The sequence below is a fragment of the Hemitrygon akajei genome, chromosome 13 (assembly GCF_048418815.1).
Source record: "Hemitrygon akajei chromosome 13, sHemAka1.3, whole genome shotgun sequence".
Lineage (NCBI taxonomy): Eukaryota > Metazoa > Chordata > Chondrichthyes > Myliobatiformes > Dasyatidae > Hemitrygon > Hemitrygon akajei.
In genome coordinates this window covers 104264402-104284474 of record NC_133136.1, presented here as the reverse complement: position 1 = coordinate 104284474, position 20073 = coordinate 104264402, and the positions used below count along the sequence as shown (strand labels likewise).

Below are 20073 nucleotides of genomic sequence, written 5' to 3'. Positions count from 1 at the left end.
GTCTACCTGGTAGGGTATTGAAAATCTGTGCCAACCAACTGGTAGGAGTGTTGAAGGACATCTTCAATCTCTCACTGCTGCAATTGGAAGATTCCCAGTTTCTTCAAAAGATCAACAATCATCCCAGTGCCCAAGTAGAGCAAGGTGAGCTGACTCAATGACTACAGCCAGTTGCCCTCACATTTAATGTGATGAAGTGCTTTGAGAGGTTGATCCTGGCGAGAATCAACTTCTGCTCAAGCAAGGACCTGGACCCACTGCAATTTGCTTATTATCACAATAGGTCTACAGTGGATGCAATCTCAATGGCTCTCCAATTGGCCTTGGATCACCTGAACAATAGCAATACCTACATCAGGCTGCTGCTTATTGATTATAGCTCCATGTTCAACACAATCGTACTAACCAATGAGCTCCCAAACACAGGCCTCTGTACCTCCTTCTGCAAATGGATCCTTGACTTCCTCATCAGGAGACCACAGATGTGGATCAGAAATAACATCTCTTTGCTGACAATCAACATCGGCGCTCTTCAAAGATGCATGTTTTGTCCACTGTTCTATTCTCTACACTCATGACTATGTGGCTAGCACATTTCAAATGCCATCTATTAATATGCTGATGACACCACTATTGATGGTAGAATTTCATCTGGTGAGTGGTGTCACAACAGCAACATCCTTGCACTCAACGTCAGTAAAACCAAACAATTGATTATGGACTTAAGGAAGGGGAGGTCGAGGGATCACACACCAGTCCTCATCAAGGGATCAGAGGTGGAAAGGGTGAGCAGTTCCAAGTTCCTGGATATCAACATCTCTAGAGAACTTCCCTAAACCAAAAATATTCATGCAATTACAAAGAAGGCGCAACAGTGAACATATTTCATTGGAGTTCATTAGGAGACAATTTGGTATGTCACCTAAGACTCAAGCAAATTTTGACAGATGTACTGAGGAGAGCATTCTAACTGGTTCCATCACCATCTGGTATGAAGGGGGTTGCTGCACAGGATTGGAAAAAGCTGTAGAACGTTACAAACTCAGCCAGCTCTGCAATAGCGACTAGCCTCTCCACCATCAAGGACATCTTCAAAAGGCAATGCTTCACAAAGGCTGCATTCACCCCCTATAACCCAGGACATGCCCTCTTTTCATTGTGACTATCAAGGAGGAGATACAGGAGCCTGAAGATACACACTCAGCATTTTAGGAACAGCCTCATCTCCTCCACCATCAGATTTCTGAATGGACAATGAACCCATGTATACTACTTCACTATCCTTTCTTTTCTCTCATTTTGCCCTACTTATTTAGTTATATATATTTATATCTTTCTGTAATTTATAGCTTTTTTATTACATCTTGCACTGTGCTGCTGCCACAAAACAACACATTTCATGACATATACCGGTAATATGAAACCAGATTCTGATTCTGATCATCCCATTTATCTGCAGCCATCTCGAGGGCAGTACACAGTGGAAGTAAGAACCTGATCATTCTGGAAAGATCTTTTCACTCTCAGCCAAACAAGATATTAGTGTTTTAGATGGGTATTAGCAATGAGGCGTTCTGCCAGTACTCACCAACAAACATTTGACAGCCTGCGCAGGATATCATTCCAAAGGATCCATTGTGTTCTATCCTGCAGGTTTGACCACTACCTGATGGACTGGTCTGCAGAAATATTTCTCCAAATGGCCGTACTGCAACAAGGTCTAACTGAATGTAATGTTTCATGCAGTGAAGCCCGGTCCATCCTTCACAAGAATGCAAACAAGTAGAATATTGGTACAGTACCTTGGCAGGACAAGAATACCTACCACAAGGAAATCTGCAGATGCTGGAAATTCAAACAACACACACAAAATGCTGGTGGAACACAGCAGGCCAGGCAGCATCTATAGGAAGAAGTACAGTCAAGGTTTCTGGCCGAGACCCTTTGTCGACTGTACTTCTTCCTATAGATGCTTGTTGGATACCTATCAGCCTGTTTCTCTGAAGAATTTTACGTCAGGAGAGATGGAGGTCAACCCTTCTGATGCACAGATGAAATACAAGATGGTTCAGAAGGCTGCCACAGCTCAAGAACAGGGCATGGGTCACATCTGCATCACATGTAGCAACATCAATTGTACCTTGGACTGATAACCAGACTCTTGTCAGCCATGACTGGCTCTTACACATCCTAACCTTTATTCACCTCGGCTATCTGTCTCATCATGAGCTCCAGCTGCTGAAAACTAGATTCCCTGCACCGTCAGGTAGGTGAACCTGAAGAAGAGGGGAACAGATGATCAGTTGGGCCTGTTGCCAAATAACATGGTCCTGCTGTCAATCAGTCTGTTCACAGAGGCTATCAATCTGTGGACCAATGGAGTTTGGGGAGAAGCAGGGAATCCAAGCAGAAGGTGATTATGTCATCCACGTACAGAGAATCTTCTTCCTGAGTGATTCACTTCCTGGCATTGTCACCCCTCTTAGAGCTGCATCCTTCTTGATAGGTTTAACATGTTCCATAAGCCAGACAGAGGAGAGTGGGCAGCTTTGATGGGAAAGTTTACCATTTCCTGCTTGGTAATCTGGATGGTACCACTGATATTTGGAGACCAAGTTTATCATGTATAAGTGTGACGTTCTGCTAAAGGGCTCTCCTAGTCCAAACTGACCAGGCATGAGTCCACTCATTGTGTCATACATAGGCAATGGGGTCCATTCAATTCGTTCCAGCACAAGGCTGTCAGAAATTTTCCTGCTGGATAAAATCATTGCAGGATGTGTTTGCAAATATCCTGAGCATTACCTATGTAAGCAGATGGATGCTGTCTGCGACACACTAATATCAAAGTGAAGTCTTTTTAATGTGATCGTTTCAGTGGGTTGCGTTTCTTGCATTTTTTTAACTATCATACGTAATTTTGGTTGGTACGTATATAGTCAAATATGCAGATACATAAGTAGATAATGTCTGACTCTGCGCAAAGGTTAGATGTGTTGATTCCACACAGAAGTGCCTAGTCGAATATTATGAAGGTCAGAATTTTATCTGGAGATTTTTGCTCACATGACTCCTTCCAGTAAAGCCCACTTTTCATTGCACATTCTGAGAAAACAAGTGGTACAGGAACCTCTTTCTAAGTAACATTATTTCAAATGTAAACATGACCAAAAGGATTTACAATGGAAACATAAAAACAACAGAAGAATTCATGGGGTGTGTTTTATTTACATGGTCTTGGTGTACGTTGTCACATCATGTATGCCCTCACATTTGTTCACTTATGTTTGTCATTTCATATTTTACTTACTCGATTGAATTATAGGAAGTAAGATTTCTTGGTGACAGAATCAATGGAAAATATAATAAGAGGAGATGTTTAACAACGAAGTCTGCTAATTTATTACTGTTCAGTTTACATTCTCACTCGAAGATTAAATAATCCTCAAAAGCAACATGACAGGTGATACGCTAGCTTTATGTGCCTGTTATAACCTGTTATTAAAATAAGAAAAATTCAATTTTATCAGAAGAATAACATTTTCAGTGCTTATTATATTATAAATTTTGATCACATGCAGATGGGCAAATTATGGTGAAATACAGGAACGGGGAAGAGGGGATTGGTGGAGTGTGCCATTTACAATACCTAGCTCATTGACAGCCAAGAGTTGTTTCATCACCAGTGTTTCCCCAAAGTAGAGGTACCAGACTTGGAAAAAACCTAAGGTATTCACTCCATGTGACTCCTCACATTCAATTATGTAGCTTGTTGAAATATAGTTATTTCTGCTTCAACTTCTACTCCAGAAAGTTGAAAATGCAGAATATCTAGACGACTGAGGAAACAGGGCACTCTCTGAGCTGCTGCCTTTTGATGGCTTTCCTCTCTCAGATGGAGAAAGGTCTCAAAGAACAGAACAATTAAACACGAGTCCTGGCCAAAGCTTATGTCTCTACTGATCGCAGGAAAATTTGGTCACTATCACAATGCTACTTGTTGGAGTTGGAAGTGCACGAATCAGGTGCAATGTTTCCTACTTTACAAGAATGACTGTAAATGTAATGTACTGAGGAATAAATTCATATCTTGCTTTTCTTTTATTTACGTTGTCTTACTTTGTGCAGGAATATCAAAAAGCAAATCATTGTTTACAGATAAACATCACCAGGTAAACTTAAAGTTGGTCTTTTGTCACAATAAACACTCAGTGGCAACTTTAGATAGATAGATAGATAGATAGATAGATACTTTATTCATCCCCATGGGGAAATTCAACTTTTTTTCCAATGTCCCATACACTTGTTGTAGCAAAACTAATTACATACAATACTTAACTCAGTAAAAAATATGATATGCATCTAAATCACTATCTCAAAAAGCATTAATAATAGCTTTTTAAAAAGTTCTTAAGTCCTGGCGGTTGAATTGTAACGCCTAATGGCATTGGGGAGTATTGACCTCTTCATCCTGTCTGAGGAGCATTGCATCGATAGTAACCTGTCGCTGAAACTGCTTCTCTGTCTCTGGATGGTGCTATGTAGAGGATGTTCAGAGTTATCCATAATTGACCGTAGCCTACTCAGCGCCCTTCGCTCAGCTACCGATGTTAAACTCTCCAGTACTTTGCCCACGACAGAGCCCGCCTTCCTTACCAGCTTATTAAGACGTGAGGCGTCCCTCTTCTTAATGCTTCCTCCCCAACACGCCACCACAAAGAAGAGGGCGCTCTCCACAACTGACCTATAGAACATCTTCAGCATCTCACTACAGACATTGAATGATGCCAACCTTCTTAGGAAGTACAGTCGACTCTGTGCCTTCCTGCACAAGGCATCTGTGTTGGCAGTCCAGTCTAGCTTCTCGTCTAACTGTACTCCCAGATACTTGTAGGTCTTAACCTGCTCCACACATTCTCCATTAATGATCACTGGCTCCATATGAGGCCTAGATCTCCTAAAGTCCACCACCATCTCCTTGGTCTTGGTGATATTGAGACGCAGGTAGTTTGAGTTGCACCATATCACAAAGTCCTGTATCAGTTTCCTATACTCCTCCTCCTGTCCATTCCTGACACACCCCACTATAATAGGTACAAGAGATACTAATAAAGTGGCCATAGAGTGTATTTCTGTACGTTTGTGGCCTTCTGCTGCTGTAGCCCCTCCATTTCTAGGTTTGACGTGTTACGCATTCAAAAATGCTCTCTGACCGCTGTAATGTGTGGTTTTTTTGAGTTATTGCCACCTTCCTGTCAGTTTTAAAGAGTCTATCTATTCTCGTCTGAGTCCCTCATTTACAAGGTGTTTTTTGCCCATAGAACTGCTGCTAATAAAGACAGGAGAATGTGTGCTCCTCTCCCTCCTGATGGAACGGCTGGATCTTTTGGTTGCTGACACTAGGCTGTCTGTCTTCTTCCTGTACTCTGACTCCCTGTTGTTTGAGATACGACCCACCTCAGCGGTATCATTTGCAAATTTGTAGATGGAGTTAGAACAGAATCTTGCCATGAGTGTATAAGGAATAGAGAACAGGGCTGAGGATGCTGCCTTGTGGGTCACTCGTGTTGAGAGTAATCGTGGCAGAAGTGTTGCAGCATACCCTTACTGACTGACTGTAGTCTGTTGGTCAGGCAATCAGGGATCCATCTACAAAGGGAGCTGCTGTGTCTGAGGTCTAGGAATTTGGAAATGAAGATCCTTGGAATTATAGAATTGAAGATGGAGATGACACAGTTGTCTCCAGGGATGAGTGTACAGCCAGGGAGATGGCATCCACCTACTTCAGTAGCAGTGGATAGAGGTTGTTTGGGAGGCTGGAGGTGATGTGCACCATGACCAGCCTCCTGAAGCACTTCATGGTGGTGGTTGTCAGAGACACTGGTCAGTAGCCTCTAAGGTACATTACCTGTTTTTGATGGGTACCAGGATAATAATGGTCACCTTAAAGGAGATGGAGGCCTCACATTGAAGCAGGGAGAGTTTAAAAATGTCTGCTAATACCCTAACCAATGGATCTATGCAGGATCTTAGAACACAGTCAGGGACATCATCCAGGCCAGGCGCTTTCTGCAGGTTCACTCTTTGCAATACTGATCTTATGTCCGACTTTTAAAATGAAAGCTAATGCATTTCAAAAAGCAACCCACCACTTAGAGCCATAGAGTCTTACAGTATTAGCCTATGCTGATTAAGGATCCCAGCTAGACTCATCTGCCCACATTTGATGGATATCCCCCTCAACTTTTCCTATTCATGTACCTGCCCAAGTGCTTTTTAATTGTTAATATAGCTGCCTCAACCACTTCTTCTGTCTACTGATTCCATCTACTGCCCACCTTCTGGATGAAAAGCTTGCCCCACAAGTTCCTGTGGAATCTCTCCCTTCTCACCTTAAACCTATGTTATCTGGTTATTGATCCCCCAAATGATTGAGCACCAATTCTGTAACTGCCCTAACTCCTACCAAACCCAATTTCATATGTAAAGGGCTTATTGCTCTTGGGTATCCCAACAATGTCAACAGAGACCAAGCCAAAACCTATTCAGAAGTATGGTGCAGGCTTCTGTGTGCTAGCTACCATTTCCCAATGCACACTGCTTCTTCACAGCTTTATCTAATTGCATTCAGAGATTGATTTCCAGGTCAAAGATTACTGCTTAGCACATAAAGATATTTTTGACTCTTCACCTAGTTTTCTTAAGATATTGACAAACAAATGTTGTAGATCTGAAAATCAGGAGTGATTAAATAACAGTACTCCAGCTTCCCCCGTCCGCCTTCCACTGTCAGGTATCTCTATTTGTTCTTCCTTCCACCTCTTCCTTTAATCAAGTCTTAAATCAAATTTCTAAAAGTGTTAAGTTCTGATGAAAGATTTTGACATGATAACTTATAATTTTGTTGACTGCCTTTCACAAATATTGCATAATTAATCAGTAATAAGTGAGACTCCTCTCCTGATGAGTGGGAGAGGGGGTTAAATCCCAAAAGGATCTTCTTCCTTCCTCACTGCTGCTTGACCAGGCAGCAGCATTCTCCGCTCTTTAGAGGCATGATTCAACTGCAGCAAGTGCCTCAGAGTGTTGGAGAGACATTTACTGCCTATGCCAAGTGCTCAGGATTCTCCAAATCTTCCAGCAGTAAAGAGGAAAGTATTTTATTTACCAGGGTTGGCATTTTGACATTCCTTTTTGATCATTATAAGTTCAGAATTGATACATACAGAATTTTATAAGCTCTAGCTTTCCTCAATTTAACTCTTTAATATATTTGTGTATTGGAATAAGTATTAATAATCTGCAACAAATGGCACATACCCAATTTATAATTGTTCTTAGACAGATAAATGTTGCCTTCTGGAGAAACTGAATCATTCTAATTAAAGATAGTGACAATAATTCACTATTAATTATTCAATAATTCACATCATTTCATTTGAAATGCAGTTGTATATTTATGGTCCTTTATTAAGATAAGTCAGAGCTATTACAAAGCATTGTCAAAAATGCTGAAGCAAGCACAACACTTTAAAACTACTGCAGCGTAAATACTTTATAATGAAACATTTAGTCTGAATAAGCAAATTGTTTACAACTCAAAAATGGTCTAATTGTTAAGACCTTATTTATTATTTTCAAAATGAAGACAGAAATGTGTCAAGCTTTGTACCTAAACAGGTCACAACCATTAGTAAATAATTCATTAATTTGCTATGACTGAGCAATTAATTGTCTGGCGAGCCACTAAGAAGGATATATTCTGCATGAAGCAAGACACACTTCTCAGTTCTTGTTTTGCTTTTAAATCAATCAATGGCAAAAGCTTTTAAATGATGTGGCATGGATCAATTAAGTTTCCAAAAATAAATGGTAGGGAAACAAATCTGACCAGCAGTCCATGTGGTATACATAACACAAGTGAACACATCATAAGCTATATATGAAGTGCTATAGGCAGTTCATAGAAAAACAATTCCTGGAATGTACATATATTAAAAGAAATACAGAGGACATTTCTGCATATGATGAAAGTTTATACAAGCAATGTAGGTGGAAAATTAAATACTGTTTATGATTGCTTAAAGCTGTAAATCTGTTTAAAACTGGACAAAATAATAATTTAACTTCTAGTTTATTAATGATAATAATGATGGAGCTCTCATACTGGAAGGTCAATTTTTTTTTCAGGTTCACTGACTTTTATTATTATCAGTTGGCATCATTTTGGAAACCCATTATCTCTGATTGATTACTGGGAGACTCGTGCAGCTACAGATAGTGGATATGATAATGTGTAACCTCAACTGGTGTATGTATTAAATGAAAAATTTGGTTATGTAAATAATCCTAACTAAGAAATCAGTGGTATGGCAAGATTATGGAGAAAAAAATTCAAATCAAACAATTCATTGACTGAATATCGAATAGAATAAAAATCAATCTATAGAGAAAAACTGGTAAATATGACACTAATTCTAAAAGCCTGAACATTTGATCTAAAACCAGAGCTAGAGATAGACACAATCTAGGTGCTTTAATTTGTTGAGTGCTTACAGAGTTAGAACCAGAAATAATATACTTTTGCTTTCTGAGTTTAACACCCTCCAGTGGAGGCAAGACCCAATCTGTTAGTTATTGTACATTTATAACTGAGTAATTAAGTTGCAAAACAGTAGCTTACTAGTTGTCATTTAGATAGCTATTTCACCCTAATTCACGAATATTGCTGATCTAGTTTTGCATTAAAATCCAAGTACATTATTGGTTTGTTCTGCTGTACAAAGATTGTTTAATTTCCTTTTTCACAGATGTTAAGCAAGGTAGTCCTATAATCCCCTGAAGTTTCATCCTAAAATCATAAATAAATAAATAAATAGTAAAATGTCATATATAAATTTAATCACAGCTGAAAATCTCAAAATACACAATCCACATCAACAATTATAATAAAAGGAAAACACTACAGAAGAAACCTTTCCATTACTGCAGTTGGCCTTTCAGAAGAACATATTGCTCTCCTCTGTAACAATTGCATCTTTCGTTCAGAATATTGCCTCTATGAATGGTGGGAAGAACTTCAATACTGAGTAATTATATGAAAAGCAAGCTTGGCTTGGGGAGGGAATGAAACTAGCAAAATGTAACCAAAGGAGGAGAAAGGATGATCTGGACTTAGAAGGGGAGCTGTGTTGGTTTAACCTACCTGCTGCCTATTACTCCACTGGCATTTAGAAGGGCAGTAGTTAGCAGAGATAGGAGAATGGACTAGGGTATTATGAAGGGAAAGATCTCTTCAGGATACTGAAATGGGAGTGGAAACTTGTTGGAAATGGTAGAAGTTGTGAAGGATGATCTGTTGAATGTAGAGTTTGACAGGTTAAAAATGAGGACCAGGAATGGAGGAACAAAGGTGACATCAGATGATCTGAAACTGCCTTCCTGAAGTCAAGCAGTTCTGTCGAATTTGGTAGAAAGGAAACTGAAAAAGAACCATGGCATCTCAGAGGCACTTCTCCAGAAAGTCTCAAAAGAGCCACTACGTCAGAAGTGGAGCTTCTTTGAAAATGAAATGAAGCCCTTACAGGAGGTGGTGTGAGAGTCTATTAGTCTCTAAATTATGTTTGTCACTTACCTGTTGTCTGGGGCATAAACAGAAATCCACGTGTTTGTCACTAATTAATCTCTTAAGATAGAAACAGAGCAATCCAGAAAGGGACGAGAAGGGGAGAGTCAGAGAAAGACCACAAAGTGAGAGCAGGATAAAAATTGGCCGCAAAAATAATAATATTTGCATTTCAAACGCTAATGCAATCTTCAGTACACCGATAGAAGAGTTGGGGGAGTGGGCCTGAGAGACACAAGAACTTTTATTTTTGAAGACAAGTGATGCTGTACCAAACTTTTGCATGCCATAGACAGGTAGCATTGGCACAATGATAAATCACACTCATAGTAGACAGTATCAATCAACAGGTTGGGTTTGAAGATTGGGACACAAGACACTAACCTGCTCAGGTGAAGGTCATCACTGGGGCAACAGAAGTAATGAATAATCCTGTACCCTGAATCTTAGTTCACTCTCGACTTATCTGCATGCTCTAAATCTCTGTACTCTGTGAAACTCATTGTTTAGTTTATTCTGGCAACAGCCCAGGTTTCTTATAAATGGAATAGGGTTCAGAAAGGTTAGACAATTGCCTAGGTATGTTTATTGTTATTTGGTTAAAGAATGTAGACATTGCTGGAGAGGTGGACATTTATCATCCATTCTTGCTCCTGAGATGAGAATTTAATTACACTGGTGGGTCTCAAATCACTTATTGACCAGACCCGTCAGGATGGTAGACTATCTTTTCTAAAAAGTGTTACTGAACTAAAAGTTATATAAAAACAATCCATTGGTTTCATGGTCACCTTGAGTAATATCATTTTTGTGTTCCATATATATTTATTTAAATTTAAACCCACTATGTGTCATTTTGAGAATCAAACATTTTCCTTGAAGATTAATGGCTATGAAGTCATTATGAAACAAATCAGAGCCAAATTAAAAGATAATAATAGCATTTTTTTGTATATAGATTCTGTAAATCAAGAGCAAACAACTCTAACCCAACTATTATTTCTTGTAATATCATCTCACATCATTTATCATTCAGGGCCTAAGCAAAATGCATTTTATATGATCATACATAAATTTAGAATTACTCATAATAATAAAAATATAAAAACAACATTAGCAATTGTAGGTACTTTCCTTGGAGTAATTAATCTACTGTATAACCCAGTTAGCATTCTTTAAGGTAACTAGTCAAAGCTATACTTACACTGTTCCTTCAATGGTAATTATTCTTTCCATCTACACTATGTGAAAATTCTATTGATTGATAAAGTGCAATATTTGCCTTCCCATGACCCTAAAATTCTTAATGCCCTACCTCCTACGAGAAATAATGATCATCATCAGGATATGGGAGAACAAGAGGACTTGAGTACCAGGATTTTTGGATGCCTTTTGAAATAAGTTCCCACATCGGAAACTGGTCAACAAAGTTAGAACACAGAAGTAGAGATAATTCTGACATGGAGTGAAAGTTTAACAACAAATAGATGACAAAATGAGAATAACTTGATTGCCCTTGGGTTGTGATTTGTGATGGTTAAACCCCAAATTTTCACAACCCATGTCAACAATTTGTCTGAGAGAACCAAACGTCACATTTCCAAATTTGCTGATGATGCAAAACTAGGTAGGATTGCGAGTATGGAAGCAGATTGAAAGGAGGCTTCAAGCAACATGAGTGTGTAAGGAAATAATGGATGGAACATAATGTGGAAAAATATGAGATCATCCACATCTGCAGAAATATTGCTTAAATGCTGTAAGATTGGGAAATGTTGTTCAAAAGGGCCTAGGTGTCCTCTATGCAAATTACAGAAAACTAATGAAGCCCCTTTTTACTGGGCGTCTCTGGAAACATAGCTCATTAACAGCTACTGGACTCAGTGGCTCATGAGAAACCCGCATTCCTCAGGCTCAGTACGTCTAGGGTATATATCACTTTGGTCCCGCCAAAGCTGTGAAGCTGGGATGTCTCACTCACCCAAACCCTGGTTTGTGTGAATGCTGTGATTTACTGCCTCCCTGCTGTTGGGATCATGCACTACATACAATGATGAGGTATATTTATGAACATTAACTTACCAAAGAGTTATTAAAGAAAAAACAAAACTGTGCCCATTATAATTCAACAGTCAAATGTGCACGTCAGCTGGAGCTCATCTTGAACTTGCCTGTAACTCACGTGCTGGACCCTCAATCTGTGTGAAAGCACACACCACCTTCTAAATGCCACTGGAAATCCATCTCAAACAAACAGGAGCATTTACCCTTCCGCCTGGAAGCCATTCATCTGCACAAAGCAGCTTTTGCAACAGGGATGGCATCCTCAGCCATCTTCCCTCCCGTCTTCTCCCCGCCAAAAATACCTCAACCCACACCTGTATCCCTCACAAAACCTCTCTGCCCAGTGTCCTCTAGAAACTTCTCTCAATTCTACCATCCTGACTGGCTGACACCACATTCCTAAGCTGAACAAAAAAAAGCCCCACATCTTAGCTCAAACCCAAACAGGAGGAAAGCAGAACAGACTGCTCTTACAGAACTGCTAAAATGAAATACCTACAGCACAGCAGTAAGAATCTTAAGCAGGGCATTACACTAACATGTTGATGCATGAAGTATTCAAGAGGTCAATTAGAAATTATGCCTTCATTAGGAGCAAATTTGAGTGCAGAGATACAGATTGTGTATTGAATTAGTGTTGGGCTTATGCAAGAGCACACCCAGAAAATTCTATTCAGTTTTGAACCTTAACTAAAAAAATGATGTGTTTGCTACAGAGAGAAAGCAAAGGAAAACATTGGAGTAGGAGTAGGCTTCTTAGTGCCTTAAACCAGCCATACTATTCAACATCTTCATGGTTGAACTACCTCAGGCCTCAACTCCTCCTCTGTGCCAGATCCCCAAAGCCCTCAATCCTCTGATCTTTCAAAAATGTATCTACCTCCACTTTTAATACTTCAATAAGTAGCCTCCACAACTCTCTGGGGTAGGGATTCTCAGAAAACTTCACATGCCTCAGTTTAAATGGCCAACCCCTTATCTGAAACTTTATCCCATCATTTGACATCTGCTAGCTAGTGAAAAATCTCTACACTCTAGCCCCCTCAGGATCCAATATGTTTGAATAAGATTATGCTTCTAACTTCCAAAGAATAGACACCCAATCTGTACAGTCCTCCTAGACTGGACAATCCTCTCGTCCCGGGAATTAGTCTCGTGAATCTCATTTTGACTGCTTCCAATGCTACCATATCCTTTGTTAGAAAGGGGAGCTAAACTGAATATTACTCCAGGTATATCTCATTAACACCCTGCACAATTGTAACAAGCTCACCATTTCTCAACTCCAACCCTTTAGCAACAAACATCAATATGATATTTGCTCTCTTTTTGTAGCATTTGCCTGCTAACCTTTGATGATCTATGCACAAGACCCCATACATCCCTCCATACTTCATTCAGTTGCAGATTTTTTCATTTTGATAAAAAATCATCCTCCTACTGAAGAAGACAACACAGATCCACTAAATAAGTTTCTGCAGTGGTGGACTTGTCCCTTCCTATACATTAGTAATGTGCATTCTGATAAAGCAGGTGGGAGAGGATGCTGAGACCCAACAGAAGACACATGTCCTGAACCAGCCACATACAAGGTTTTCACGAGGAAATCTGCAGGTGCTGGAAATTCAAGCAACACACACAAAATGTTGATGGAACGCAGCAGGCCAGGCAGCATCTATAGGAAGAAGTACAGTCGACGTTTCAGGCCGAGACCCTTCATCAGGACTAACTGAAAGAAGAGATAGTAAGAGATTTGAAAGTGGGAGGGGGAGGGGGAGATCCAAAATGATAGGAGAAGACTGGAGGGGGTGGGGTGAAGCTGAGAGCTGGAAAGTTGATTGGCAAAAGGGATACAGAGGTGGAGAGGGAGAGGATCATGGGATGGGAGGCCCAGGGAGAAAGAAAGGGGGAGGGGAGCACCAGAGGGAGATGGCGAGCAGGCAAGGATTGATTGTGAGAGGGAAAGAGAGAGAAAAAAGGAGAAGAAAAGAGAAAAAAGGGAATAAATAAATAAAGAGAGAAAGAGAGGAAGAAAAGAAGGAAAGATGGGGTAAGAAGGGGAGGAAGGGCATTAATGGAAGTCAGAGAAATCAATTTCATGCCATCAAGTTGGAGGTTAACCAGGCGGTATATAAGGTGTTGTTCCTCCAATCTGCGTGAGGCTTCATTTTGATAGTAGAGAAGGCCATGGATAGACATATCAGAATGGGAATGGGACGTGAAATTAAAATGTGTGGCCACTGGGAGATCCTGCTTTCTCTGGTAGACAGAGCATAGGTGTTCAGCGAAATGGTTCCCCAGTCTGCGTTGAGTCTCACCAATATATAAAAGGCCACACCGGGAGCACCGGACGCAGTATACCACACCAGCCGACTCAAAGGTGATGTGTCGCCTCACCTGGAAGGACTGTCTGGGGCCCTGATTGGTGGTGAGGGAGGAAGTGTAAGGGCAGGTGTAGCACTTGTTCTGCTTACAAGGATAAGTGCCAGGAGGGAGATCAGTGGGAAGGGATGGGGGGACGAATGGACAAGGGAGTCACGTAGGGAGTGATCCCTGTGGAAAGCAGAAGGGGGGGGAGGGAATGATGTGCTTGGTAGTGGGATCCCGTTGGAGGTGCCGGAAGTTACAGAGAATTATATGTTGGACCCATTGGCTGGTGGGATGGTAGGTGAGGACAAGGGGAACCCTATGCGTGAAATGGGAGAGATATGTTTGAGAGCAAAGTTGACGGTGGAGGAAGGGAAGTCCCTTTCTTTAAAAAGGTTTTGCGTTTTGCTCATTACACCAATTGCTCCACACATTCCTTGAGGATCGTCAGTGGTATTTCACAAACCACTGTCCTACATCAACTGCCTTTATGTTCTTCCTCATTCTATGAAGTGACTCGGTGGCTATTGGATGACGGGTTGGAGTGAAATGCAGCTCTTACAATTACTGCTGATCTTAGAGAAATCTGAAACTCCATGATATCTGCCAAGGAACACCGAAGTGAGCCTAGAGCTTACGATGACCAAAACAGAGAGTCAGAACTATACTTACAATGAGAATTTAAGACCTACCTCAATAGTGGCATACAAGGATTTGCCGTAGGCTTTCATATATTCATCTTGAATATCCAGCAAGTCAATTTCTGATCTGGTGACTAATATTCTCGAGAGAGTACGTTCATCAGTGCCAACCCCCTGAAAAGAATTCCACACTCTTCATTACATTGAGAATGATAACTGGCTAGATTGGAAGCATATCTGCATGTAATATTTCTACATTCAAAAGTGTCAGGCATCCTATGAAGATCTCCTCTTATATGGTATGAATAGAGAGGCATACAAATCGTAGCTTTACTATTTTACAAGGGGTGATTGATAATTCGTGGCCTAAGGTAGAAGGAGTCAATTTTAGAAAACCTAGTACATTTATTTTTCAACATAATCCCTTCCTACATTTACACAATTAGTCCAGTGGTTGTGGAGCATACGGATATTGGACCTCCAAGAAGTGTCCACAGCAAGGATGATTAATAAGCTTGTGGCCTAAGGTAGATGGAGATGAGTTATACAGCTCTCGTTACATGCACAGGCAGTTCAACTCCTTGAGTGATTATGCAGAAAGTTTGAAGTTAGTAACTCATTTCCTTCCACTTTAGGCACAAGCTTATCAATCACCCCTGATGAGTTATTAACTTCAAACTTTCTGCATAATCACTCAAAGAATTGAACTTCATGTGCATGTAACGAGAGCTGTATAATTCATCTCCTTCTACTTTAGGCCACGAACGTATCAATCACCCCTTGTACATTAAGGATGACCTTTTAGGTTCGATATTTATTGTTGCAGTATTGTTTGTTCACATACATGGTACTCACAAGAACACAGGGAAATACGAGGAGCTGTAGGGCACTGTGCCCCACAAGCCTGCTCCAACAAAAAAATACCATCATGGCTGATTTACAATGGTCTTCTGATCTATACCTGGTTCCCATAGCCCTTAGTTTCCCAATCTTTCAATTGTGCATCTATCTTCATTTTATGTATTTCCAATAATTTGGCTTCCATACCCATCAAAAAGAAACAGAACATTAGAAGAAATCAACAGATCAAACAGAATCTGTGGAGGCGAAAAAGTGTATGTATGTATATATATATATATACATACCAAATTAGAAAAAGCGATTACTAAAGAAGTAACTTTTCAGTTGTGTTTTGTTCGGGTGTTGCACTGTGTGTATGATACATTTCAGCATGAAAGCTGCACGGTTTTCATTTGATCCTAGACATGGAACATTTCCATTGACACATTTCTGAACAAATACCAAGTGGGTTATCAATAAATTTCTCTCTCCTCAGGCAACTTGAAGGTTTAAATAAATAAATTTCCCACCACTTTCTATTAAAGAATTTGTAGATCCTACCCGTGACCACATGGGTTTCCTCTGAGTGCTCCAGTTTCCTCCCATGTTCCAAAGGTGTACCAGTTGGTAGGTTAATTAGCCTTTATAAATTGTTCCATGATTAGGAAAGGGATAAATCACAGTGTGGCTCGAAAGGCTTATTCCGCATGTATCTGAATCAATCAAGAAATGAAGAAGAACACAAGTGGCAAACCATGGGTGACAAGGGAAGTCAGAGCTAATGTAAAGGCAAAAGAGAGGGCATAGAACAAAGCAAAAATTAGTTGGAAGACAGGATTGGGAAACCTTTAAACCCTACAGAAAACAACTAGAAGAATCATTAGGAGGGAAAAGATGAAATATGAAAGCAAGCTAGCAAACAATATCAATGTGGATAGTAAAAGCTTTTACAAGTACGTAAAGAATAAAAGAGATGAGAATGAATATAGGACCGCTAGAAAATGAGGCCAGAGAAATAATAATGCGGGCCGAGGAGATGGTAGATGAACTAAATGAGTATTTTGCATTTGTCTTCACTGTGGAAGAAACTAGTAGTGTGTCAGATGTTGAAAGGTGAGAGGGAAGAGAAGTGAGTGCAGTTACTATTACAAGAGACGAGGTGCTCAAAAAGCTGAAAGACCTAAAGGTGCGCAAGTCACCCAGACCAGATGAACTGCACCCCAAGTTCTGAAAAAGGTAACAGTAGTGATTGTGGAGGCATTAGTAATGATCTTTCAAAATTCATTGGACTCTAACATGGTGCCAGAGGACTGAAAAATTGCAAATGTCGCACTACCCTTTAAGAAAGGAGGGAGGCAACAGAAAGGAAATTATAGACAGTTAACCTGATGTAGAGGATGGGAAGATGTTGGAGTCAATTGTTAAAGATGATTTTTTGGAGTACTAGGTGACACAGGACCAGATTAGTCAAAGTCACCATGATTTCCTTCAGGGAAAATCCTGCCTGATGAACCTGTTGGAATTCTTTGAGAAGATTACAAGTAGAATAGTTAAAGAGAATGCAGGGGATGTTGTATTTTTGGACTTTCAGAAGACCTTTGACAAGTTAAGAGCCCATGGCATTACAGGAAAGTACCTAAGAAAAGATATGTTGGCATTGGAAAGGGTCCAGAAAAGGTTCACAAGGATGATTCCAGGAATGAAAGGGCTATCATATGAGGAACATTTGATAGCTCTGTGTCCGTACTCAGTGGAATTTAGGAGGATGAGCAGGTATCTGATTGAAACCTTTCAAATGTTGAAAGGCTTAGACAGAGTAGATGTGGAAATGATGTTTCCCATGGTAGGAGAGTCTAGGACAAGAGTGCACAGCCTCAGGATGGAGGGGAGTCCATTTAAAACAGATATGGAGAAATTTCGTTAGCCAGATGGTGGTGAATTTGTGGAATTTGTTACCCCAGGAAGCTGTGGAAGCCAGATCATTGTGTATTTAAGGCAGAGCGTGATAGGCTCTTGATAGGACAAAGCATCAAAGATTATGAGGAAAAGGCCGGGAAGTGGGGCTGGGGACGAGAAAAAAGGATCAGCCATGATTGAATGGCGGAGCAGACTTGATGGGCCAAATAGCCTAATTTTGCTCCCGGGTCTTAAATAAATAAAAACTTAATTGCGCTCTTAAACTATGCAGAACATATCATATGCATGTGCTAATGAGGCTGCAGCAGTAATTTTCTAGCTATATAGAGCAGAATAGCAATTAGTAAAACTATCTCAAGTATCTTCCCCAACAATCAAATGCTTGATGCAAAATTAAGGCAATTAATTGTAATTTTGAAAAGTGATATAAATTTGGCTAAAAGGTACTGATGTCAACAAAGACCAAACCCAACAATCTTGGAGGCCCTTTTCTGGATTTAAGGAAAACTAGATCTACAGGTATTACAGTCTACACAAGGAAAAGTCAATTGAATGGCAAAAGATTAAAAACAAATGTGGGTGAGAGAATGAGATTGGAGGAAATAAAGATACCCAAGGAAAATGGGAAAGGAGCAACCTGAAGAGTGTGTTTAAAAATTAAGGGCAAGTAACTTCTATCAGAGGCCTAGCATTACAGAACAGCAAATTAAAGGGCAAAATGTTCTATTATATGGTCACTTTGAGGAAGGTTGTTTTGGGATTGAGGGGTTGAACTTGAAGTGTAAGTGTACAAGGGAGTTAAGATGTAACATTTTCTTTCAAAGCCAATAGTAACTTGAGGAGTGGAAATAGCAGCCAACAGAGTATGGCATCTTCCTCACATCAAACGAGAGAGAGGTCAGGTTCATGTTCAGCTGCATCTCCTCTCAAACAATCCGGATTGCTTGGGGTGGCAATATAATCTTCATCTTGCAAAAGTGACAGCTTTTTTTGCTTCGGGCATGGCAAAAATTTGTATTAATGCAACACATTTATTAAAAGGATTAAATAAAACTCAGTTCTCATTTTCTACATATTAACTCTTCTTTGTTCAGGGTAGATAATCTTGTTGTGCAAACTTGATGTCCACTGGGCCCGTGGAAGAAATCTGTATAAAAAGTTCAGAAATGATTAACAGCCTGAAGAATTTGAACCTACCTTTACACTTTTATAGATCCGTTCAGCAAAGTAGGCAGGTGTAGACCTTGAGCACTGAACTGAGCCAAAGTAAAACAGAAGTAATCATTTCATGGAACAAGAAAGCCAGTTTAATAATTCTCTTCTCTCCCTACCCTCCATTATAAGCATTAGAGGAAGTTGAGCATTTTATACACAAGTTCAACAGAACTGTATACTTCACAATTTTCACATGATGAGTTAAAATTTTATTACACAGGCTCCTGAGTTCACTAAATTTTTCTTATATGAATTTTGCCCTCATGTATTCAGCTTCCTCTTAGATAGCGGGATCCAACCTTCAGGAAAAATGGGCTGAAAATGTCTCAGTTAGTGTGGACAGGTGTGAGGTAGTTCACTTTGGGAGGACCAACCAAGGTAGGACTTACACAATATACTCAAGGCACTGAGGAGTGTGCTGGAAAAGAAGGATCTGGGAATACAGATCAATCATTTCTTGGAAGTGGCATCATAGAGAGATAGGCTCAGGATCATAAGGAGAATTTTTGACACACTCGTCTTCATAAATCGGTTTTGAGTAAAGGAGTTGGGATGTAATATTGAATTGTATAAGACTCTAGTGAAGCCAAATATCACAAGGAGTTCTAGTCACCTTCATGCAGGAAAAGTATCCATAAATTGAGGGAGTACAGAAAACATTTACAAGGATATTGCCCAGATGGAGGTCCTGAGTTACAAGGAAAGTTTGCATACGTTAGGACTTTATTCCCTGGAGCATAGAATGAGGGAAGGCTTGAAGGTATGAAGGTATACATCTTTATGCAGGGTTATAGATAGGGTAAATTTTTTCTGACCTTTTCCACTCAGGCTGAGAGAGACTAGAACTAGAGATTATAGATTAATGGTGATATATTTAAGGGGAAACATGAGGGGGAACTTCTTTATTAGGGTAGTGGGAATGTTGAACAATCTGCCAGTGGAAGTATTGGATGTGGGATTGTTTTCAACATTGAAGATAATTTGGCTAAGTGCATGTATGGGAGGGGTGTGGAGGGCTATGGTACAGGTGTGGTCAATGGGACTAGGCAGGATAACAATTCAGCATGGACTAGATGGGCCAAAGAGCCTGTTTCACGCTGTAGTGTTCTATGATGATTTATGTTACACACTGCAACTGTTATTTGTAAGCAAAATGCTTCTGCTTTCAAACCAACCACAGAGAATGGACTTCATGGATTCTACCAACTAAATCAAACTCTTTCATAATCTTACAGAACTGTGTAAGGAAACCATAGAGTCTTCTATATTCTGGACAAAAATGCACAAACCCTCTAGAATTCCTGATTGATGTTGCCATAGCCAGAGTAATAGAGAAGTACAGCACTGAAACAGGCCACTCAGCCCATGTCCAAAACATTTAACCTGCCTACACCCATTGACCAT

General features: G+C 40.0%; 1 protein-coding gene across 6 annotated transcripts in view; it reads right to left on the bottom strand.

The window, feature by feature from the left end:
* Positions 1-7444: 7444 nt before the first annotated feature.
* Positions 7445-20073, bottom strand: part of anxa3a (annexin A3a) — a 75926-nt gene continuing 63297 nt past the window's right edge. For all 6 annotated transcript variants that reach the window (XM_073065201.1, XM_073065204.1, XM_073065200.1 and 3 more), the window contains 3 exons: positions 18652-18710; positions 14749-14871; positions 7445-8851 (listed from right to left, as the gene is read on the bottom strand). In XM_073065201.1, the coding sequence (XP_072921302.1) occupies positions 8792-8851; positions 14749-14871; positions 18652-18710 (242 nt within the window). In that variant the 3' untranslated portion in view covers positions 7445-8791. The remainder of the gene's footprint in view (positions 8852-14748; positions 14872-18651; positions 18711-20073) is intronic.